At 41.2% G+C, this 25,852-nt stretch overlaps 1 protein-coding gene and 1 non-coding gene across 26 annotated transcripts in view; both read left to right on the top strand.

The window, feature by feature from the left end:
* Nucleotides 1-431: 431 nt before the first annotated feature.
* Nucleotides 432-25,852, top strand: part of LDB3 (LIM domain binding 3) — a 214,824-nt gene continuing 189,403 nt past the window's right edge. For 23 of the 25 annotated variants that reach the window (XM_034777357.1, XM_034777369.1, XM_034777380.1 and 20 more), the window contains exons 1-2: nt 432-508; nt 11,298-11,425. In XM_034777357.1, coding sequence (XP_034633248.1) covers nt 11,333-11,425 — 93 coding nt within the window. In that variant the 5' untranslated portion in view covers nt 432-508; nt 11,298-11,332. Of the gene's footprint in view, nt 509-11,105; nt 11,188-11,297; nt 11,426-12,095; nt 12,150-25,852 lie in introns of those variants that run through there. The other 2 variants (XM_034777356.1, XM_034777360.1) reach the window with 2 other exon arrangements.
* TRNAL-UAA lies at nt 7,104-7,186 on the top strand. The gene has a single exon. It is a non-coding gene; the product is annotated as a tRNA-Leu (tRNA).

The following is a 25,852-nucleotide window of genomic DNA, read 5'->3' as shown; positions in this document are numbered from 1 at the left end:
ACAACCACTGTCGCAGGTATATATCTATTTGGCAATTCTTACTCATGTGAGTAGTTACATTTAAGCCAGTGTGGCTACTCACATGAATAACAGTTGCAGTTTGGGTCTAAGGGTAACATGATCAGCACCTGCTGACTACCCAAGTCAACTGTCCCTACTTATTTTTGGGTGAAATATTTGTTTTGTTCCCAAAAAAGTTCTCCCAATGAAATGGAGTGAAAATATGTGTTCCAGTTCCCTCACCCCAAACTTTAGATTCTGAATGTTGGCCAGTATGTGGCCAAAAGGTAAAAACTAACCAAGTTTAAAGCAAACAGACTCTAAAAACATTTTAAAAGAAATGTGGCACTGTAGCTTTAAGAGATCCACCTTAAGCAAGCTCCCCCCCCCCCGCCCCTTTGGCCTGAGTGGACTACGTCACTGGGGATGCAGGGATCAGATAAATCTGCAGCTGGAGCAACAGGAGAGCCACAAGAGTACCAGAGGACATCTACAGAGCTACTCCCAGGTAGAAGTGACCAGCACGTCTCTATCTAAGCATTGCCAACTGTCTAGCTACACTAATTCTATTCCTAATAACCAAGGGCTTTTCCCTACTACTTTGCACTTACTGCATGTTGTTTCTATCTCTTGCTGATAGTTTTCTTCCTTTTCCTCTCAGAATGGAGCATGCTAATTTTATTTACTGAGGCTGCTGTCATGTTGTTTGCATTTCATGCGTATGCCTGTTGGGGTATTTAATCAGTCTGATGTGCTATCTGGGATTTACTTCAGACCATTTGTTCACTAATCACATAGGATCAGCTGTTAGGTTTGTCCCTCCCTCCTTCCCCCCCTCCAAAGCACACAGGTCACCCAGTATTCAGCAGAGGCTGTTAGCAGCCAGCACATCATTCCTCTCTCCCTCCCTCACTCCCTCCCCCCAACAAACCAAAAACTACTTTTAAGCCTCATTCTACATTTATCATTTAATTTTTCTAATTAGTTGTATGCAAGGGGATGTGTTTGTGATACACTTGGAATAATCCATTTGTATTTGCCAAACTATCTTATTTTTAAAATTTGGAGCCAAAAATTGCTTCTGAACTAGTCTCAAAAAAATGTTTTTAAACCTATATTCTACAGCTAACTAGCAAAATATAGTCTATGGTTTGTTAATATGACCCATCTTGAGATTTTATTCATGAAAGCAATAAACTGATGCACATAAATTTTAATTGTATTAACAAAAATCTGCAATTTTTTTCTCACTTTTTTTGGGGTGCCAATGTTAGTTTAAAAGTCAATTTGTTTTAAAGCATCTCCAGCAGCAGCATACTTTCTATACATCCCTCTGTGAAGACCTGGTGTAACTTCTATATTGCATGATATTCATAGGTTAAATGATATAGCTATAGGTATGTGAATTAAAGCTGGATGTACATACTGCGAACCTATGATCCAAACTGATAGCACTATTTCAAACCTTTTTCTAATGCTAAAGGATGGAAGAAAATAAATATACATGCTGATTATGCTTACGTAATTTCTCTGATACACATCTGCTCTTTTCATGTTATTTGAGGCATTAGATCTAACAAAGCTTGTAGCTCCAATTAATCAAGGATTTATGCTCGCATCAAGTAGAAATGCATTACAATGTCATAACACTAACATGGCTGAATTTAACAATCCCAAACTGCTGACCATTTAAGCAACTGTGGCTGGACTTTATTATGAGGAAAACCTTACAGTTTCTAACTGCTTTCCTTCTTCTGCAAAAAAAAAAAAAAACCTCTGGAATTGGAACAGCATAGAAAAACATAAGGTGAAAACTCCAGTTCTGCCCAGAGATTGGGTATGGTACACCCTAGCCAATGGAAGGACATTGCCATATGCACAAGTAGCATATATAATTTGTAAATTAGCTGTGTGTAAAGTGGGTTACCATGTATTTTTATAAAATATCCGTAGACATTAACAGTTTTCTTTATTGGTAGACATTACCAAAAAACAAACAGGCTTTGTTGTTGGGCATGTAAAAGCTGGTGGGCAAGTTGTTTGCATGTTGGTCTGAATTGATCATTTTGGGATCTGACCATCAAAATAAAATTCATTCAGTTTATCTGCCTCTGAAGGTGAAATAGCTTACAGGCCTCGTATCACCAAATCATAGTGGAATACATTATGAAAGATTGCAAATGAATGTACGGATTATACTCTTCCTAGATATAAGACCAATCTTGTTATGGCTCAGGTGCCCTTGACTCCATTTATTTTGAAAACCATGGGAGTAGACGGTGCTCAAACTCAGGATTTGGTCCCATATTCTCATTTTATTAGAGTGTTTAGAGTAAATCCTAGTAAAACATTTTACAAAAGAGACAATACTTTCTTAGGCCTGGTCTACACTGGGGGTTTGGGAGGGGGATTGATCTAAGTTATGCAACTTCAGCTACATGAATAACGTAGCTGAAGTCAACATACGTAGATCTACTTACAGCAGTGTCTTCACTGCGGTAAGTCGACGGCTGACGCTCCCCCGTCGATTCTGCCTGCATCTCTCGCTCCGGTGGGGTACCGGAGTCGATGGGAGAGTGCTTAGTGGTCAATCTATTGCGTCTACACTAGACTAGATGCGATAAATCGACCCTCCCCGCTGGATCGATCACTGCCCGTCGATCCAGCGGATAATGTAGACAAGCCCTTAGTACTGTAGCATTTGGTAGAGTACTCTTATGTGAAGATTTTACTGCTTCCTGGTTTTGGACAGAAGGCCAGGTAGTTAGCTCTTCATGTAGCATTTCCATTTCCAGAGTCTCCCAAAAGGAGGAAGCATCCAGAGGCATAGAAATTAAAACTAAGAGCCATCCGAGGTATGTTTGAATATGAAGTAAGCTTTGTGTCCTGGGTCTACTAGTAGATTGCAGATCACATCACAGCTGGCTCAAATTGGTAAGCTTGATGGAATTCTCAATACAGAAGTCGAGTGACTTAATTACCCACTCTCACCCATAGTAGTGGGTCATCTGGGTGAGGAACAAGGCATATTGGTGGGGCCATAGGGGTAGACTCACATGACTGCTGCCCATGTGGTACACATTCTCTAGATAAGTAAGGGACCCCAGGACTGTCAGTCTGACACTTCTCATGAAGTGTTTATTTATTTTTAAAACTCCTAGATCTCCAAGGAGGTTCAGAATTTTCTCATTATTCTTTTGACTAAGTTTGAGTCAGTTATTTTATCTGGACCGTTTTCACTTCCCTTAATATTGAGGCCCCAGTTATAAACACGTTAATCTTACACATTTGATTATCTAGCATTATATCGGCAAACCTCAGCTTTATAGAGGTTCAGGGGACTTTAAGGGTGTCTAAACTCCATAGGCCTAATGCTAAGCTCCATTGAGGTTCCTGAGCTCCACTTAGGAGCTTGGCAAGTACTATAGCCTGAAATATCACTCCTACAGGATCTGATCTGCACTAACTGCGGCCGTGGGAAACTTAACTAACCTTTCATTAAACCAAAGATTTGGAATATCTGGGATTACTGTAACAGAACATCATACTTAAAACAGGACTATTAGTATACTGGATTGATTCCCCCAAAAGATGTATGGGTGAGCACAACTAACCTAATCACTTGCTTTAATGATTGGATGTATTAAATATTATTGTCCTCATTTGACAAATAATACTGAGACAAAGAGATATTGAAGGCTTAATTTGAAGACATTCAGTTTACCAAGGGGATTGTTATCAAACTAGAAACAGTAGCTTCTCTGAAGCCCAATTGATACATTATCTTAAGCAGACCACATGAAAGCTCAAGGAGGCCATGATCTTTCAAACTGCTCCATGTACACTATCTTCTGCATATGCACAGAGCTCATTGCAGGATCAGAGCCTAAGTCAAGTGTCAACCAACCTACCTCTGATGTAAATCTCTTGGAGAGTCTTAATCTTATAGATCAGTGGTTTTCAAACTTTTTTCTGGCGACCCACTTGAAGAAAATTGTTGATGCCCGCAACCCAACGGAACTGGGGCTTGGGGTGTGGGAGGGACTCTGGGCTGGGTTGGGGATTGGGGTGCAGGAAGAGGTCAGGGCTCTAGGCTGGGAGTGCAGGCTCTGGGGTGGAGCCAGGGATGAGAGGTTTGGGGTGCAGGATGGGGCTCGGGGTTTGGGGGGGACTCAGGGCTGGGGCAGGGGATTGGGAGGCAGAGTTGGGCCGTGGGCTTACCTTGGGTGGCTCCTGGTCAGTGATGTGGCAGGGCTGCTAAGGCAGGCTTCCTGCCTGTCCTGGCACCGCAGACAGTGCTGCATCCTGGAAGTGGCCAGCAGCAGGTCCGGCTCCTAGTTGGAGGCAAACACGCTGCTCTCGCCCACAGTCACTGCCCCCCCCAGCTCCTATTTGCCAGGAACTGGCCAATGGGAGTGCAGAGCCGGTGCTCAGGGAGGGAGCAGTGCACGGAGCCCTGTGCCCCCCCGCCTAGGAGCCGGACCTGCTGCTGGCTGCTTCCATGGCGCAGCGCGGTGTCGGAAAAGGGGCCTGCCTTAGCCAGGCAGCGTTGCTGACGGGACTTTTAATGGCTTGGTTGGCGGTGCTGACTAGAGCCATTGTGACCCAGTGCCTTACATTCCGTGACTCAGTACTGGGTCGCGACCCGCAGTTTGAAAACCACTGTTATAGATGTTACAATTTTGTTATCAGAGTAATGTTCAGGGAACTAATTCACTACTGCATATAAAATATACAGGATGAGCAATGTGACCAAGTTAATGTAGTCATAGAAACCTTATCATTTGGAATTTCTGTGACTTGATTAGTGCTTATTTCCTCAATCTTAACTCTGCATTGATGCTAGGTTTTTGTCTTTCCATTCAGTTGATAATAATGTACTTCCAAGCATTCAGTCATAACTTTCCTCAAGCTCCTTCTTTATAGTACAACAATGTAGTATCCTGGCATTTACGAATTGTTTCCACTACTCTAATGAATCTGCCATTAGTTGTCAAACCATCACCTGGTTCTATTGTGAGCCATTACTTCGAGGTAGGCATTCTCCCCCTTGCACGCGAGATACATTAGTGTCCATGTTAGAGTATCATTGTTACCTTTACAGCTGCATCTCCTCTGTGACATGAATTTACAGCTGTTTCTATCAATCAACGGCTGGGCAGCACTGGTGGGATTTGCTGAACTCTAGATAGTCCTTCATTTTGATATTGGAAGAGAACATTTCATTCTGTTCCCTGATATTTTTTTTTAAATGTTGTTAGTTAAGTCTGTGACCTTCTCGTCTGCTTAAACGTAGTTACTATCTACATACGTCTCTTGTTTTAAGGGAAGTCTAAGATGAAGAATGTGGGGGAGGAGGTCACTATTAAAGATCGTAAATGCCACCTTCTTAGGCAAAATAAAAGACTTTGAGAGAGATGCTCTTATAGCGATATAAAGGAATATTAAGAAACTAAAACAGGCTGTAATTAAAAGTCATCAGAAGTTTTTGACAAGAACAAGGATGTTATGTAGAATAGTTTATTACATCATCAGGTTTTCTAAAGTGCTTTACTCCACTAAATTCTGAGTTAATGTGATGGGGTATAAAAAATCCACACTAGGATTGAAGGGGTTAAAGGACAGTACTGGGCCCAGCTAGCACCGCCCCTCCAACCCTGCAGAGCATGCTCCAATTGGAGACAGGGTTGAAAAGGGAGCAACCAAGCTCTGAAGGCTGCAGAGGAGTACAGACCTATCCTGAAGGCTGTTGCCAAAAGGGGCTAGAGATGCCCCCCTGAAGTGCCAGGACTGTGCAATGAGCCTGGTTGAGTTGATGGTTTGGTTACCTTTTCATTTGTCTTTTGCCGTATCTGGGACCAGAAGTGGAGGGAAGTAGTGGTAGGAAGTGACTCAGGGAGGGTAACTCAGAGGTTGACCTCCCTCGCCCCCTGGAGGTCAAATGTTGCTGACCTTCTTAGGACCTTGGGTAAGAGCCTGGTGGAGTGGTGGGCCTGGGCTCCCGTATCATTGCGCCATTGAGTGGATGCTAACCACTAGGCCTCACAGCCCACTGAGGACCCTATTACAGTTACATACTAGTGGTAATTACTTGCTGCTGGGATTATACACAATGCAGCAACCTAGTTGTCTCTCTTTGCCCCAGATTCTCCCTATGGGCTTATGGGCCTGATTTTTTTCCCCCTCCTTCCCCCCTGCCCCACTGATGTGTTGAGCACCTGCATTTCCCAATGACTCCAGCAGTCACTGGGTGTTTGAAAATCAGACACCATATGATCAGCACGGAGGGCGGTGGAATTTATTTCATTTGGAGTGACACTCAGGACTGCATATAACTGGCTGTCACACCACCAGTCCTCTGCTCCAGATGCAAGAATATGCACAAAACAAGCACCATCTGTACTGCAGGACTTCACAGCAAACCTGGCGATAGGACTATAGCATGAAGAGCTCTGGCTGCTATAGCAGCTCACTATGTGGCACAAGGCTTAAATGGAGGAGTGGCAAGGAGAAGGGAACAAGAAAGAGGGGTAGGTGAGGCAGAGTTAGTGGGGAGGGAAAGGGACACAGTAAAGGGGGAGCAGGGAAATTAGCATTCTATAATCCCTTTTCTCCAATGCTGCTATTGGTACAGTGATTGTGTGGGCAAACATGGAAACCTAGTTCACGCTGCCTTGGGCATTAAATCCTGTTGTATTGAAAGGGAATGTTGTCCAGGATAGAAGAGGTGTTCCTTATATTCTCCCTGAAAATGCCAAGCTATCTCGAACTTTAACGTGGATATGGAGAACCAGCAAAGAAATAGGCACAAGTGACCTCAGTTTAACAGTGTCTGAATAAGTGGCGTCTTTGAGAAATAAGACAGTAAACTGAACAGAGCTAGCCATTCAGGGATTTTACGCAGATATTTTCCTATTTACTGCTTTTTAAGACATTTTTGTAAACATCATTTGCTTTCCTTTATCTGATTAAATAGTACACACTTTATAGCTGTCCTCAGAGTTCTGTTTCATAAACTGTAACACTGATTTAATTATTTTAATTCCTTTTCCACAGCAGTATCTATTGTAGTGAGTCAGTGACTCTCAGTGGTCAATGCACTTACCAGAATGGCCGAGTGGTTAAGGTGTTGGACTTAAAATCCAATGGACGTGTGTCTGTGTGGGTTCAAACACCACTTCTGGTAGCAATGATCTTTTGATATTGATAAGGAGTAATGGTTTCAAGTTGCAGTGGGGGAGGTTGAGGTTGGACATTGGGGGGGGAGAGGACTTTTTCACTAGGAGGGTGGTGAAGCACTGGAATGGGTTGCTTAGGGAGGTGGTGGAATCTCCTTCCTTAGAGGCTTTTAAGATCAGGCTTGACAAAGCCCTGGCTGGGATGATTTAGTTGGGGATTGGTCCCGCTTTGAGCAGCGGGTTGGACTAGATGACCTCCTGAGGTCCCTTCCAACCCTAATATTCTATGATTCTATGAGAGGATCTCTCTCATATAGTGATCCACAGAAGGAAAATGTTGAAGAACCGTAGTAGTGAGCCATTAAGTTACTGTGTACCTGGCCTAGTGCTACATTGACATTGCTTAGACCTTGTTCACACAAGTAGATTTGTAACATCTAGAGATGGAAGAGACCTAGTATGTTATCTGCTTCATACCTCTCCACGTTACATGAAACACACAGCAACTGATCTTTCTTTGAAGCTCTTCCGCTACATGCTTTGAAACTTGTCACAAATTCATAGGAGGGGAAGGAGGAGAAGACCGTAAAGTCTCACTCTTTTTGTCACTATTCTAATAAATTAGAGGTTTAAAATATTTGACCATTTTTTCCATTATTTGACAATATTTGGTCAACTGACCAGTCAGTTATTTTTGTACCAGGTCTATATATGGTACAAAAATAATATAAAGCCTGGAGCGGAAAACAGGGTTGGATTACTCCATAATTGCCCTATTCTGTACACCTACCTGAAACTCTGGTACAGACCACTGTTGGAGACCAGATACTGGCCAAGATGGACCTTGGTCTGACCCATTATGCAGCTCTTATGATCATATATTACACACAGCAATATATTTTGGGCCCTTTGCAGCATGTTTTGGAGGTATCTACCTTGCATTTGGGTTGGAGTAAATTCTATTATTGTAGTATTATCTTATCAGTGGTAACTCAGGGCAGCATTTGGACCTTTGGTAGGATATATAGAAGTATGATTTAAGCCAACTCCTTACGAGTACATGATTAACCCCTGTTATACAAATTGCTCTTTTGGCAAACTGCCAAAATAAGCCTGAACATGAATACTTTTCTTTATTTCCTTCTGGCTTTAAATCTTTACCCAAGAAATACTAAATAGGACAGTGGTGGTGGTTTGCTTTTTCTAACCTCTCTACTGCATTTAGGATTTATGTTGTAGCAATAATGCCACTTACAGACTGACCTCCCATCAACACTTTTAATTGATTTCCACTTATTATGTGCCTTTGGTTGTCTCTTATTTATCTGAGGACAGCTACGTTCTTGTATTTCACCAACACACAAATAGGGATTACTTCATTCATCAATCTGGGATGACAAGAAGGAACTATGTAGCTTCTTAGGAGGTGCAGCAAATGAACATATTGTGCTCATTTGAAATTAAAGGGGAATATAGATAAGCAGAACGCAATTACTCAAGTTGGAATGCAGACAGAATTTTGGAAATAACAACCTTACTCCTGTAGAAAGTGCTATGGGATCTCTCTTCTTCAATGACCTGGACTAATTAAGTTCTCAATTTTTATGTTTCACTTGAAAGACAGCACCTGTAGCTGCATGGGTTCTGTAGTTTCTCAGCGGGAAGACTGCCCTCATCTAACATCATGGTCCCCTATACAGTATTACACTGAATTGTCAACACTAAGTAATTAGCCCAAGTGAGAGAGTAGGTGTTTAAACTTATGACCTTCCATTCATAACTGATGGTGTTAACAAATGAATTATTTTAGCACGAACAAGTGAGGCCTGCAGTGAGGTGGTGCTTAAATACGCTGGTTTCACATTTTACAGAGACTTTGGGCATGTCTACACTGCACAGTAAGCCCGAGTCTGTGGGACTTGGCTTGGAGACAGTGTCTCCAAGCCTGTGCTGAAGTGTCTGCACTGCATTGTAAACCTGAATTTACAGTTGCTGGACTCAGGTCTCACAGCTGTGCTAATGTGTCCATACTGGATTACGCAAACCTGACTCTGGTCTGCTGCTTGACCTGCATTCCCACTGCAAAATGACAGTGCTTGGACCCAAGTCACAGTGGGATCTACTTCCCCCAGCAGGTCCTAGGACTTGTTCTGGCCGACCCAAGTTAGACTGATTTGTGTGTGAATGGAAGTGGAGTGTGAGCTCAAACCTGAGTCAGAACTTGGGTTTCATGTGCAGTGCAGACATACCCTTGGAGTCTAGCCATAGAAATGAATAGGCAGGAACAAACTGTGAGTCTCTTATAAATCTCATCTTCCCCTTGATGCCATGTCCTTTTTGGTGCTGTGTTGATTTTAATTACATGGGCATTGTGGGTTGGTTGTTCTGGGCAAGTAGAAGAGGTTATCTTCTCCATATGCCCAAGAGGCAATTCCACTAGATAGGATATTTGTTTAAAATCCTAAACATTCTGCCATACAACATGTCCTGTTGTCCATACCAATTTGTGATGCTTGTTTGCAATGTTATTGTGCTGTTAGAAGCCATAGGTAGGAAGAAGTTTGCTAAAGTAGATAGCTTGATGTAAGGAAACGTTTAACTAGTTGTTAGAACTTGGCACAGGGACTCAAATTCTGTGTTCTATTCCCAGCTCTGCCAATAACCCACTCTGTTACCATGGGTAACTCACTTAACTTTCCTAGATGTCAATGTCCCTCAGGTCTGGTCTATACTACCCGCCTGAATCGGCGGGTAGAAATCGACCTCTCGGGGATCGATTTATCGCGTCCCGTTGGGACGCGACAATCGATCCCCAAATCGGCACTCTAACTCCACCAGCGGAGGTGGTAGTAAGCGCTGCCGACAAAAAGCCTCAGAAGTCGATTTTGCCGCCGTCCTCACAACGGGGTAAGTCGGCTGCGATACGCAAATTCAGCTACGTGAATAGCGTAGCTGAATTTGACGTATCTTAAATCGACTTCCCCCTGTAGTGTAGATGTACCCTCAGTGAAAAATAAGGGTAAGAGTTACCTACTCCGTATGGTGGTTGAAAGATTTAATTTAATAATGTTTGCATACTGGCTTAATATTTTCTGACTTGCTAGAGCGCAAAAGATTTTTTTTTCTTTAAAACATTCAATTTACTAAGAAATGGAGACAAATTATCAAACCTTCCAAAAATAAACTAGAAAACTGTGCTGTGTCCAAGTGTATTGTCTTTAGCTACTCTTTTCTTAATTGATAATTCTTATGTCACCTGACAGTAACATGATCAAAATGCTTTAGCTGTAGAGATCTTTTCTAAATCCAAGGTGATTTTATGAAAAACAGTAAAAAGCCACTTCTGTTGCATGATAACAGAATAAACTATATTTTTCTGTAGAAGAAGTAAAGGCTGTAGAAACAAGGGGCAAACATCTTTTCATGAATTGGTGGGTGTATGGGGCAGATATTTTTCCAGTGCTGCAGCAAATTTTCCAGCTTACCAGGTCAATGCAGAGAAAGGAGCAAATGGTTCCCAATTCATATACTTTGGGATATAAGAAAAGGGTCAGTATTTTAAAAAAAACAAAAAACAAACAAACAAAAAACCTTGATTGTAGTGCATGAAATCTCAAAATGAAGTAAATATGAATTTATGTTCTGTGGAGCAACAGTTATAAGTGGCTTTGGAAAGCAAAAGTCTTGCAGTTGTTAGCAGGTTATTAATGTTTGGGCTTCTAGTGAATCCTAAATTAGGTGCTGGGGTTGCTGTTGGTAGTGGTTTTTGTTTTTATTTAATTTATATATAATATAAAATAAAGTAGTTCTGAACATGAAGAGGGACTTGGGGAGCCTAGAAAGATCTGCTAACCTCCCAGGGGGCTATATTAGATCTCTGAGTCATGGAGTCCTTGCATAGTAAGTGTTTGGTTACAAGCCTTTTATGGGCCCCAGCTCAGCTGGGATATCAGTATCTGTATTATAGCTCCTATCTATTCTTAGGTGGCACTTCAGCAGGACTGAGCAGGCAAGGCAACAAAGAAGCAATTATTGTGTTCTCAATATTTGTAAATGTCTTTTTTGTTTATTTTTAAAAACATTTTCTTTTATTTCCCTCCCCATACCCCTTTTCTGTAGAACCTTTTTGGTGACCTGCGTAAAAGAGTTACAAAATGTCTTACAACGTGACTCTAAATGGACCTGGACCATGGGGTTTCCGACTGCAAGGGGGAAAGGACTTCAACATGCCCTTGACCATATCCAGAGTAAGTGCTAATACCCAAAAAGCCTTCTTGCATTTGCTTAGGTTGGAAAGTAGCAGCAAGGAGTTGCTAAATGCACACTCTAACCTGGACAAAATTAAGAGATTGGTCAGTCTACTTAAATAGAGGCAAAAGGGACTGAAAAAACAGAGCATTTTAGTGGAACTAAAAAGAATAGAATGTTTTCTTTTAGCGCATTTAAACTTGCTGATTCAAGGCATAGCTGATAATGCCAAGAAGCGATATCTTAGATGGATTGTATAAGAAAGATGAAGCTGCATCTTTACTCAATAAGAGCAAAAACCTCCTTTTAAATTAATGTTTCTGTCATGCTATAAAACAATTTTATTTTCCATAATATTGCTTCTTTGTTGTGACCAAGGGGCCTTATCTACTTTGTTTGTAATGAGGTTTGGTGATGGAGGGAAGGAAAAGGAAGTGTTCATAATAAATCAAATGAAGTTTCCAGAAAACGAGCATGTAGCTGCCTATAAATGTGTATAGTATGGGTTTTGTCGGACTTTTTTGTTTTGACATCTTCCCCGCCCCCCCCCCCCCACACACACACACGGCTTTTCATCTGTAGTCCATCAAGCTTTAGGACCTGTGACTATTTTTTTTTTTTTTTTTTTTTCTTACTTGGCGCAGAATAGTGTAGCCACATTGGCTAATAAGACGAACATCAAAGATGATTTCAATAACCCCTGTTTTTGAGAAGAACATGGTGGTAGGTTTGGGGCTTTTGTTGCTTTTTTTTTTTTTTTAATCATCTTAGATTTAGAGAAAACTTACTGAGGTTTGTAATGGGCTTAAAATTACACAGAGTGAAGCAGAAGCTCAATGGTGCTGAAAATATTGTCTTAAATTATACAGGGGCCTTCCACTTGCTGATGAAAAGCAGTGAATGATGTAATAATTAATTACTCAGTGCAGTTATTGAGTATAAATCAGTCCATTGGTTGCACTTCTGCCTCCTTTATTTCCTCTAAGAGTAATTTTTAAAGGCAATCCAGGGGCATGCTCTACTTATTACCTGACCTATTTTACTAGTTTCCTAAAAGGAGAGGTGTTACAAAACCTCTCAACACTGAATGCTTTTGAATGTGTAGATGGGAAAGATTTTTCTTTCTAATCAGCAACTAAGCGGTTATTTTCCAGTTCTAATTCAGCAGCTGGAAATTTTGCTCCCGATTTGATTTTTGTGAAGTCAGTCTTAAGTATTATTTCAGACTGTTTTAGATATAGAAGCAGAAATGTATAGTCCAGAAAATTAGCTGCAGCAGGAGTTCCAGTTTTTGTGGTGGACACAAGAGAGGTTAGTTATTTAACAAAATGTTAAAAGAATAACAAACTGATCTGCTCAGATAAACAGGTAGATGGCAAATAAAAGAACTGTTTGGGGTGCCACATACTATCAACACTCATTTGGAAAGCTAAACTTTATCTGATCCTCCAGCATTTGAAGCTTTTAATACAAAATTTATTATGTTGACTTTTGGAAACAAAACTGATTATCTTTGCGCCAGTCATGAGTCAAAGTCTTCAGCAAGCTTTTGAAATCCTGGGAAACTATCTATTTTAACCTTTATGCTATAAAGTTCTGTCTTATTTGCTCTCCCTTGTATATATGCATAGTGTGTGACACTCTGTTCAAGGCTGAGTCTGCATTAATTTCAGGTTGCTAAATTTATATGCTCCTACTCTGATAGGAGGAACCCTTTCTTTATCCTCTCTGCAAAGGTATCATTGTTCAGTACTGTTATTAAAGAAGGCTGCCCTGTTGTCAGCAATACAAAAATATTGTCACAAAAATAAAAATTTACTTTTTCAGTTTTAAACTAATTTTAGTACCCTAGCTACTGCTAGTCTCCCCTTATCCCACACAAGGTAAGGATATAATAGACTGTTTATGCTAGATTTGCTAATATCGTGTAGATGTACTTGTGACATTTTACTGCACTTTATTGTGAGGTCCTAGTTATTATTTGTAGTGCCTAGAGGCTACCAATCAAGGATCAAGGGCCCCATTTTGCTGATTGTGTATACACAGAAATGAAAAGACAGTTGTTGCCCTAAAGAACTTAAAATCTCAGGCCCTGATCACTGAGAGAGTCCCATTGACTTCAGGGGGACTGCTGAATGCATATAATTGAAGCATGAGTGTAAATCTTTGCAGGATCAAAGCCCAAAAAAGTGCTTCAGCTTCTCTGAGCACCCTCAACTGCCAGTGATCTCAACACCTTTGAGCCCTTCATCAGGCTGACTTTTGCTTGCACTGATAATGTCAAATCTGATGTGAGGCTGTTTGAAATCTTGCCCAGTGAAACATTTATTCTTGGGAATATTACTCTGGAATTGTGTTTTGTATCCAATATAAAATAACAGCAGATCATGGTATGTTTCTGTACATGAAAATGTACACAGCCCTTTTTCCCCCCTCTTGTCCCCCCCAGAGAGGGGGATGGGTGGGAATAGGAATGTTTGGAAGCTGCGTTATTTTTAAATTGGAACATTGTATCCCATAGCTTTTGGTGATAATAGCTTAATAAACCCTGTTTTTATATAAATATCCCAAAACAGATCAAGAGACCCCCATTGTCAGCAATTAATTTGCAGTCATAAGTGAGGCAAGCTGTGAACTCAGTCAGATTGCACACACAAAAATGTTATCGCAGGAATAATACTTTACTTTAAAATTATGAGCCAAGTTCTGTTCTCAGGGAACACAGTGCTCCATGAATCTCCAAGTGCTGTCAATGGAGATTACACATGCTTATCTGATACCAGAATTTGACCCATAGTAGCATGTGATAGGACCGGAACCTCCAACTCTTCCCAAAGCAGCATATGCAAGTAGGTAGAGCCCTGGATTGAGACTCAGGAGTCCTGAGTTGTATTCCCAGCTCTGCTGCTGGATGACCTTGGGCAAGTTACTTTACTTGTTCTTTGTGCCACCATCTCCCTTCTGTAAAATGGGAGAAACAAAAACCTCTGTTAAAACCCTTGGAGATCTCACTGACAAAAAATAGTATATAAGAGCTTTTATTATGATTTCCCTTCCTAAGACTGGCATTTACATTTTAAACAGTGGGCAATGAAGGAGATTTGCCAAAAATAAATGGTCTGATGGCTGGTTTGTTTTTTAATGCTCTCTGAGGCACTATCATTTGTTTCCCTTCTGGGAGGTCCAGGTGATCAAATCCCTGCCAAGTCTTCAACAGCTTGAGACACAGGAGTTCCAGTCAATCAGCTGAATGACAGGTGAAGACATGTCTTTGTGTTCCCGTGAAATGGAGCATTGTGCCTAATACCCTGTTCTTTATCTAAAAATAAGTGTCTGTGTGGTGTTAGTACTGGGGTAGGAGGGGAAAGCCAGCATGGAAGATTTAAGGTAACCCTGCAGCTTCATGCTCCTTGAACTATGGAATTAGCAAATAAAAGAAGTCTTTGTAGTTTCATGGGTTTTTTTCATCCCCCACCTCACAGCTCCTCACACCCTGTAGGGGTAACCTTGCCATGCAGCAGGATAGGCAAATGTCTAGGGTAGCGTTTTGCTCTATTCTACATTTCAGTAGATCTGAGTACCTGTCACTCCTGTTTAAATGAATGGGAATTACAGGTGCTCAGCTCCACTGAAAGCTGTTGCCAATGGCCTGATTGTGTGAGCGACTCTGGTCCTTTCTAAATTGATGAGCCCAGCAAAAATCCTAGTGCTGATGTGATCCATTTTCTTCTAAAGCTTGTGTGTGCTCTTTATTGACTGGTGGTGAGGAGGAGCAAGATGCTCTGAGACAACAATTGCATTGACACACTTAATGCTCTATTCTTCCCTGTGTAAGAAAGGGGGCTGTGTAAATTAAACATTTTGCTGCTGGTCTGCCATGTTACCTAATAGGCTATCATCATTCCAGTACTTAGATACCATGGTTGATTAATGTTATATTAAAAATAGGTAGATTCTCTTCATGTTCCAGTGAAATGTAGAATGCCAGCAACAGTCCAGAGAGAAACAAGAGGCACCTGAATTGGCTTATATTGAAACCACAGTTTAAATTTGAGTGGAGAGATGCCCCAAGTGATATATAGTGTCGTTACATATGGTTGATCAATGTACAGTATGGTATTTCTAATTCATCCACCACTGTATTGGCTGGGCACTATTTATATAATATATGAATTTACTGTTGCCTTCAGCGCCAACTCAGAAGCCAGAACTTTGGGGCTGGTAAAAATGGCAAAAAACGTCTGTGGTTTTTGGTTTTGGTTTTTTAAATGAAGAGAATAGAAGGTGTGACAGGATTGTGAGCATTATGGGTGAACAGTGGGAGGAAGGAAACTGAAGAAATGGAACCTCCTCACCAATTCATATACTTATGCTGCTAATAAGAAAAACAGTCTGGGACTGCTTAAGTAAACCATTTTATATGGCATTGGAAGAACATGAACGTTTTTTTTATTATTATTATTTATTTATTTTGACTACCATCCTTCCCTCCTTACTACCTCTTCCACCCTTACCACCACACACACAGAGGTATACACCATCCTTCATGAGGAGATATTAATGTGACAGCACTTCCCCTTTGAGGGACTATAATGTATATGAGAATTCCCCTGGTGCTTTTGTTTAATTTGCTGTACCTGGAGACTCCTCACCTTGCATAGTGTACTAGTGATAATGATGGGAGCCCCCCTTAGTTTTCTTCACTACTGAAGGCAGTGGAGCCTTGGGTCATCTTTTGAAGCATCATCCCTTCCCCACCATCAGAGTGATTTGTCATTTAATCATCCAGACAGCTGAGTGCTACTGCATGTGAACTGCCTTCAAAAGGGCAAAATGTACCTGAGTAAATTGATAACACAGAAACTCTGTAGAGGAGCACAGAACTCACTGGAGGCATTAAAGGGGAAATGATAGCATAAATGATGAATTTGCCATGGTGCCTTAGCATAAAAACAAACCATCTTTTGGACAGCAGATATCTGACTTTCTGTTTAGTACACTGACTTCATTCTCTATCTCTGCCTGGTCTAGTGCAGAGATATAGCCTTTGAAAGGGTAAGGGTACCATGGCCTTTTTTGGTATGGAATATGTTAATCCCATTCCAGCAATTCCTGTACTGTTTCCATGACACACCAAGGCCTATCAATCTGTTCTTTTCTCCCTCTTCAAAGATGAAGCAATCAAAAAATTTCCTCTACTCCTGCTCTTACTTACTCTAGCTAGACCCAAGAAGCTTTTCTTAAATAGTAATAAATAATATTTACAAAGTTTAAGAGCATTAAGTTTTGTATGCTAGGCTCTTCCCATCTCCCTCACAGATCATTCTAGCTACCACTCACTGCATAGATATCAGGATGACTTTTTATTGGCAGGTGTACCTGATTTTCCTGTTTAACTTGGGCAGTAGGCAGGCAGGTTTGCGGAAGTGTGTTTGAGTTGTAGCTGTGCATGTAACCCAAGGTTATGAAGTTATACTGACTAATGACCAAATTCATTTAAAATTATATAATCCTATATGAAGCAGCACATCATATGTAAGTGTGCTGTGTATTCATCCCATATGTGTAGCTGATATTAGTATAACAAACTAATAGAATGCATTTATCATACACCTTTGACCATCTCTGACCACCTCCCCAGGTCTCTACTCATTGATCCATCTCTGCCAAGATTATTTCTAACCTTCTAAGGTGCTGTCATATTTAAAAATCAAACTTTCAGAGGAAAGATTCCTTGCTTCTCCCCCAAATGTGGAATCCTCTGCAATACCTAAACCTACAGCCCAGGAGAGATAATAGCTAGCGCTAGACCACAGAGAAGCTAAAGGTCTGATATCTAGCTATCTACCAATGTTGGAAATGGGACCTTTATACTGCTGGTAAGCAGAGATTTCTCTTTTTTCCCCAATTAGACACAAACAGCCCTTGCTTTAGTTTCTGGAAGGTCCAAGCTATTGGACTTTAATGCTATTTTCATAGCTAGAAAAGCTATTTTAGGTTCTTTTCTATAGAGTTTTAAATTGGTTTCTCTCTCTCCTAGCCCTCCACAGTTGAACTCTCAGTTAACAGCTAGTGGAGGAATAAGGGATATCAAACAGTCCCAGTGCAATTTTTTAAGAACACTCAAAGCATGACTAGTTACATAACAACTGTATGTGTTTCTGATTCATGCTATTGATGGCATGTAATGTGGCGTTTACAGGGTTTATCAGCACCCCTTTGGGATGACCTGCTAAACTCACAGGTGACTTAGTGGGTAACAAAGCCATCCCAAACCACTAAAAACCTTTATGCCACACAATCATGTATTTCTACTCTGTTTATGTATCATTATTGTGGACAGCTGGAAACAAAGGTACCATCTAGGACAGGGTGGGCAAACTACAGCCTACAGGCTGGATCCCGCCCATCAGGGTTTTGGATCCGGCCTGCAGGATTGCCACCTCAATGGTACCATGGGCCCTGCGCCGTTGCTGGAAGCGGCCAGCACCACGTCCCTGGGGGAGGGCGGCAGAAGGCTCCGTGCGCTGCCTTTGCCTCCAGGCAGTGTCCTTCGCAGCTCCCATTGGCTGGGAACGGGGAACCGCAGCCAATAGGAGCTTTGGAGGAGGTACCCACAGGGGAGGGCAGCACGCAGAGCCCTCTGCCTCCCCTCCCTCAGGGGCCACAGGGACATGGTCCCAGCCGCTTCTGGAAGCGGCGCAGGGCCGGGGCCAGGGCAGGCAGGGAGCCTGTCTTAGCCCTGTTGCGTGCCACTGCCACCCCAGAGCCGCTCCAGGTAAGCGGCACCAGGCCGGAGCCCAGACCCCCAAACCCCGCCTGCACCCCAACCCCCTGCCCCTGAGCCCCTTCCTGCACACTGCACCCCCTCCCACACCCCACACTCCCTCCCGCACCCCAACCCCCTGCCTGAGCCCTACATTCATGACCCTGCATGCAATTTTCCCACCCAGATGTGGTACTTGGGTCAAAATGTTTGCCCACCTCGATCTAGGATCTCTCAGTACACAAGGACTCATAACTAGCATCTTTTTCCACCTTAGCCTTCTCTAATAATTATTCATACAATGTTGTATGGTCCTCCTCTTAGATCATTAGATTCCCTACACTCCTCCCTCCTTTTGTCTTTTTAATTGTAAGTGATTTTTCAACTGCATAATGAACCTAGTATTTGACTAACTGATTCTCCTTCCCCACCCCGTTGCCATAAGCTAGCAGTATGTAAAGCTGTAGCACTGTGAATATACAATAGATATCTTGCATGCATCCTTTGTTTGGCTCATAGTTTTGTTTTGTTTTTTAATTGAACACCCAATTTCTTGGGTCTGGCCACGTTGTTAATTTCAGGAGACATATTTAGGATTGTTAAAATATAGGCCAAAGCAAATGGCGCTCTTACCAGTGCCTGTTACAGTACCTGAGGCCCTGGGCTAAATGGTGGCTGTATATAACAAAAACCTCCATAGCATTGCCCATGTTGGCACAATTATACCAGTTATGTGCCAGCAATCTTTCCTTTGTGTTTCAGCTGCATAATGCAGCTATTCTATTTGTGTATTGAACAAGTGGGGCTGTTTCTTCATTGATCCCTATTCTTGCCTTCTATTGGATCATCAATCTGTATGTGACATCTGATATCACAAGAAAAACATTGAAATCACAGATCCAACATTATGACTAGAACTGAGCAGAAAATGGTTTTCCTGTCCAGTGAGAATTTTTCCAAAAACTTTCATTACTAGACGAAAAGCCAAAATTGGAAAACATTTCACAAACCAGCAAAACAAAAATATAATTCAGTTCGGATCCATCAAAATATTTTGTTTTTGCTATTTTCAAAACATTTCATTTCAATTTGTCTTTTTAAAAAACTTGTTTAAATCTAAATTTATTAACTAATCAACAGTTATTTTTACTCGAACTGAAACTTTCTGGTTGTGGGTTTTTCCCCCTCTCCCCCCAAAAAATTGCTGTGTCGGGAGATTAATTGAAACTGACCCTGTTTCACAAACTGTTTCAGCTTCTGATAGGCATTTTGGGGCAGAAAAATGGTTCATTGAAAAATTTCCAGCCAGCTGTAATTATGATCTCAATGTAGGAGATTGTAAGCAGATAAAATAGAGAGGAATAAACACTGGATTAAATCATTATACTCAAATGGAATTTTGTACAGGGATGTTGTACAGCTTCTCACCACAAATACAAACTTATTCTCATGCATTTTCCTATACCAGGCTAGTAATGTCCCCAAGGCTCAGTGTTCAGTTGCAGCCTTTGATTCCCATCAGGGCCAGCTCCAGCTTTTCTGCCACCCCAAGCGTCAAAAAAAAACAAACCAAAAAAAACCCAAGCGGCGGCACTTCGGCAGCAGCTCAATTGCGCCGCTTCTTCTGCAGCAGTTCGGCGGCGGGTCCTCCCTCTCTTCCTCTTCGGTGGCAATTCGGCGGCAGCTCAAAGAGGAAGAGAGGGAATGAGGGACCTGCCGCCGAATTTCCGTCGAAGACCCGAACATGCCGCCCCGATACTGGACGGAGTGCGGCCCCTTTGAATTGGCCGTCCCAAGCACCTGCTTGCTAAGTTGGTGCTTGGAGCCGGCCCTGACTCCCATTAAAAGATGTGGAAAGACGATGAGGAAATTGTGTGGGGGAAAATCTAGCCTAACATGCTGAAAATTGACTCCTGCAAGTCTTGAGGCACTGAAAAGCTTAATTTGTGACAAAATATTTGAGATGCCATCTTTTATATGAATTAAAGGAATATTGCTAACTGAAAATGGATGACTTGTACATAAGGAGAGGACAGCATGTGAAAAGACAATTTCTCCTTTTTGGATTATAATTAAAGTCTGCAAATTAAAAAAGTTACCCTAGGAATTAAGAATTAGATCTAGTACAATCTTTTAAATTCTTCAGTTAGAATTTAATGTGGAAAACCTTGGTAATCTTCAATAAAAAACATTTAGTAAGAAACTGAATTAATGCCTATATACGGATGGTAATACTAGATTGAATGGCATACCATGAACAATCACTACTGTATTTGTACAGACGCTCCCTGACTTATGCAAGCGTTCTGTGCTGGAACGCCTTGCGTAACTTGAATTTTGCATAAGTTGGTAACGTATACCCAACCATTACGCGCCAAAAAAAAAAAAAAGCAACCAAAAACCATTTCTAGCTTACAGAACTTTTTCTGAAAGTGCAGATTTGCATAAGTCGGGTTTGCGTAACCCAGGGGGTGTCTGTATTTAAATACATTGTGTTGACTTGAGCTTTACGTCATTCAAACACAGTGATATATTCTTCAAAATGTGTCAAAACATGGCTAGCAGATGATAAAACAAAAAAAATTTTACTCTTCATTGTCACTGTCACAACGTAATGGTCCAAATCAAATGAGAACTTCTTGCAAAACAATAATAGCAAGGTCATATATCCTCTAAGCATGTCCCCAAACTCAGTCCACTGCTAGAGACAGGTATTCTTTGGGAACAGTGTTCAAACATTATCCAGTTTTAAGGCCGTAGAAGAGATCTTCTTAGCCTTGTCATAGATTCTGAGTCTTGTGGAAAAAGGCAAAACCACTTCTGTGTTCTGTTGGGAGGTTTTTTCAGCAGCATAAATAGTCAGGTCTTCATCTGTGTTAGTTTCTATATCTGAAAAAAAAATCTCCATCCTTGTCTCTGGAATTGAGTACCATGGAAATAAGTATCCACCAGTATATTAACTAACAGCTCTAAATGGCATCTTGAATTGTTTAATATAAAATTATTCCTGTTTACAGTGATGGGGTAGTAGGCAGTCATTTTTTCCAGGGCAGCAATGAGATCTTCTTCTCATTGCCCTTCTTCTCCCTTCAGGAAAACCTGACAGGCCAAATGTGCTGCTGTCATAACTGTGCAAATCCATTGGCAAGGATGGAGTTACCTTCTGCACCTCCCACGCACATAGCCAGGGTTGGTGGCATCTACATCAGAGGATGCCTGTACTTGAATACTGTGAATAAATAGGTTTTGTTCTTTGTTCAAAATCATTCCAAACATATTGATTTGTAGCAATGGCAGCTGATGGATTAGGAAGAGTTCTGCCTTTCATGATACTGGAACTCCGTCATCCTGTCTGCCTTCCTCAGAGTCCAAATGTCAGTTGCTGAGCTATTTTGGCTCCCTCGCTGCTGCTGTTGGTTGGTCATCCTTGCTGTTAATACTGACCTAAACATCTTTTCTTAAAAGATCATCAGCTCAAAGCTATAAATTAATTATGAGCTACCTATAGCGCATTAATGTACAGCCAGTGTTAGTCAGAATTACTATGCAGCATGAAGACACATAATAACTAAGGCACTATATAACTGGTACCTGGACCAGGCCATAAGTACACCCCTCTAAAGTCTCTGAGGACTGACATTCTATATTTAAAGCATCCTGTAACATAGGAAGCTATTTTGAACTGGAGCTAATGCTCCATTTACTTCACACCTCTGGAATGCTTGCTTGGGACAGGGCATCCAGAACTCCCAAAATACATCTTGTAACCCCAGATTCTTGCACATCATGCCAAATCCAGAATGCTTTGGTGTTAGGGTGCATTTGGGCTGCCTTCCCTTCATCCTGGGAGGTCAGTTGGAGCTGTCCTCTAACTGAGAATGTCAGCATTCCCTTCTAGCCTAGTCACAGCTGGTTCCAGAATGATAGAGAGCAGGTGGTTCTGCAGGGGGTGATTTTTTTTTTTTTTTTTTTTTTTTTTTTTTTTAAAGACAGCTAAACCGAGGGAGGATCTTTAATCAGAGCTGGATGAACTTGGTTGGACTAAGAAATAAGCTTAACATGCTTCTTGTTGAACTTCAGTTAGAAGTTGTAAGAGGCAAATACCTTTCTGCTCCCTTGTCCAGTTGCCTTTGCTACAAAAGCCTTTCTGAGTGGTGATTGTTTAGTCAGTGTTTGACTGTAGTGGCCTTCTCTGGAAGTATTAATCTGATTTCTCCAGATCCCTTCTAGCGTAAAGAATTATTTGGGATAAAATCTCTTACCTAACTAAATGTGCTGTTCACAGGGGAGATGAAGGTAGAATATGAGCATGTTTATCCTTTGTGTATTCTGATGACAATGTAGGTCTGGTGTGGCTTCCATAAATTTCACTGTATGTATTCCTTTATCTTTTGTACTGGTGTGATTTAGAAAGTGAGGACTTTATATCAGACTGAAAATAGTGGCATCAAGAAGATATGCTTTCCTAAACATTAAAAAAAGAACAGGAGTACTTGTGCCTTATGCTCAGATAAACTTGTTAGTCTCTAAGGTGCCACAAGTACTCATCATTCTTTTTGGAAAATATAGAAGATACTCTGGGACTGAAGTTCAAATTAGTCCAACCTGGGAAAACCCGCCGGCTTTCTCATGAGCGATCCTTGGCTGTTGTCTTAAGCTGTTCTTTTTGTGGATACAGACTAACATGGCTGCTACTCTGAAAACTAAACATTAAAGAAACAATGTGAATGGTGATCGGTTTTCATTGATTGATTGTTCTAAAGTTAACATTTAATTTTTGCGTACCACTTACATTTTAATTCTGTATGCCTTGTCAGTGTATTGTATTTATGGCCATAGTTAAAGCTGTGTATTGGTAGCTCAGGGTTAGAGTGAAGACATGTAGGTGGTGGGAAGGAAGTCTTAGTTGAGGTTGAGAAGGGGAACTAACGAATGGAGTGAAGAGGGGCATTCCAATGCGTCAGGTGCTTATTTCCTGATGTTTACTTTGTATCTGGTGACATGCACAATCCAACATCCTTAACTCAAATGTAACAGCTTATGTTTGTAAGTCTTGTTTTTCTGGGTGGGAATTTCTCATTTTTTAATTGTGTGTATTGATTATTGACAGCTAGCTACATGGATAGATCTCAACGTTACTGTGTTTATGCTTTTTTTTTTTTTTTTTTTTTTTAAATTAGTGGAGCTCTGGTGTCTCCTATTGGCCTCCTTTCCCACCCCAGCACCCAGCTTCCTCCTCCTGGCCCCATGCATAGCTTTACCCCTCCCTTTCCTACACCCCTCAGCCTTCCACCTATAGAAACCTATTTCTCCATGCTGCCCTCTCTGCCTGCTTCTCCTAGCCCTGATGCTCACCCACATCCCTATTCCCCACCATGTGCGGACAAGGAACCCTCTCCCTCCTCCCCCCCCCCACTGGCACAGTTCTGTTAATTTAGATGGAATGTATGAGCCCCAAGAGTTAAAGGGGTTAATATAATCCAGTCACTGTCCAGTGTTAAACAGTGTTAAAGAAGGTTCAGGGTTTGGTATATAGTGACCTTACCCTGCTTAGTGTACACTATAAAATTCGTGCCAAAAGTTAGAAAATTATTGATTCTAACACACCACACACACAAATCGAAACAACGTAAAGAGCATTGAAATGACAGTTAATTATCCAAAACAAACTTAATCAAAACCTATCAAAGTCCCTTTTTTGGAGTCAATGAATATTGATTAAATTCTCTTCAGCCAAACAGTCTTTCTTGGTGGGTAAGAAAGGGTTTAGTTCTGTAGTTCAGTTCTGTGTTGGGAATGATAGTCACTTTCCTGCTTAAGATAAAACAGACACAGAAGGGAGGGAAAAAAGAGGATTGTAAAGATGAGGGAAATGCAGCTTTTATTAATATTCTCAGGATACAGGGAGGCTCTTCAGTCAAGGACAGATGCTTTGGTCTGGCAGGTCGGCTGTGACAGTTGTTGCTCTAGACCACATCTCACTTCCCAGGTCAGGGAAATCATCTGGTTGGTCTGGTCAGGTTCCTCTCCTTCACTGCTCCTCAGGCTGGGCAGAGCTGGGTGGGCCATCTCATCTCGCTGTACTGGTGCTGTGCAGTACTGTTGATTTCAGGATCAGGTGAAAAGTTTTGAGAGTGAGGACATGAGGAAGACCAGAGGGTGGGGCGTGGTGAGCCACTACACAAACAATGAGTTAGTGAGTGTGTGTGTGTGTGTGTGTATACAATACAATATATATATAAATTGTATTAGAAATATATTAAAAGGGTGATTTTCATATTCACATGTTAATCAATCCAGGCCTGATCCAACCCTCAATGAAGAGACTCCCACTGATTTAAATGAACATTGGATTGGGCCTTAGATGATCATGAATAAATCAAGTGTGTCAAATATATTTTCCTTTATATAGCTTGCACAAAGAAGCATTCCATGTTATGGGAACCACAGTAAAATATAAAAATATCAAGCAAAAGTTAAGCATGCTTTTGAGAACCTTTAAATTTGGTACTGTTCTTACTCTTTCTGATCTGGTTCTCACCCCTGTTTTCATAGCTGAAATGGGAAGGCATTGGGAATCAGTAGTACACTTTCTTGTTCAGTGCATGGGACTACTTTGTGATGACCTCATCAAATTGTGGAAGAACATTATGTTAGGATTTGTTATAATGTTTGTATAGTTTTGGGGAAGCAGTAGTTGTTTGTGCTTGAGTATTCATAGGGCAGAGCAAAAAGTGATCATTGTTCCCACAGTACTGAATACATATTTCCAATTTGATTGACAGACTGAGATGGTGGGATATCTTCCCTCTGCATATCAAGGGGCTGGCAGTGAATGAAACCAAAACTAGAACTGAGATGCTTTATTTAGCCACTGAACAGGTGCAATGCAGGCAACTGCAGTGTGAGCTTTCATCCCCTCCACTCTCAATTCCCTACAGTTAGTGTGTCCTAAAGGCTTACCCTCAAAAGGGGCAGGACACTCCCTTGTACAGTATTACATTTTTATATATGTAACACGCGCGCACACACACACACACACACACAGATCTACAGACATAGATATAGATATAGTGAGGGAAGGCCATATCAGAGTCTCAGGCTATTTTATGAGATTTGTGGGTGTCTTCTCTCTCCACTGACCTGAATGTTTGGTTAAAATACTTAATCTTAGTTTTTAGTAACTTTGCTATATTTGTCTGCTTAATAAAACCCTTACACGTTTGGGCAAATGAGGAATCTGAGGCAGAGAAAACCATTAAAGAAATCATTTAATAAAAAACCCAACATGTTGTGTCTGTCTCTTATTAAACGGACAGTCCAATTCACTTTAATCTGAGGTAATTTAGGCAAGAGGAATTTCAAGAAATAAATTACTTTTGCCAAAATAAGGCCTGATCCAGCTCTCATTGTCCTCAGCAGGAAGTTGAATTGTGGGCCCCAAAATAGGCATTTTTTAACTTAAACATCTACGTCCATGTTTAGGTACCCAAATTTGGAGATTTTGGCCCTAGGTCTAAAACTTGTCGCATGAGAAAGTTATATTAGTGGGCTATAAACCTCCATGCATTAGGATAGAAACCAACTTATAAATTAAGGGGTAGGAAGAAACTTTCTTTGTGGCCAGCCTATTCTAAATCATCTACTCTGTTTGTGAGAG

This window comes from Trachemys scripta, chromosome 7 (genome assembly GCF_013100865.1).
Source record: "Trachemys scripta elegans isolate TJP31775 chromosome 7, CAS_Tse_1.0, whole genome shotgun sequence".
Lineage (NCBI taxonomy): Eukaryota > Metazoa > Chordata > Testudines > Emydidae > Trachemys > Trachemys scripta.
The sequence above is the reverse complement of the archived record's forward strand: the minus strand, read 5'-3'. Positions and strand labels throughout refer to the sequence as shown.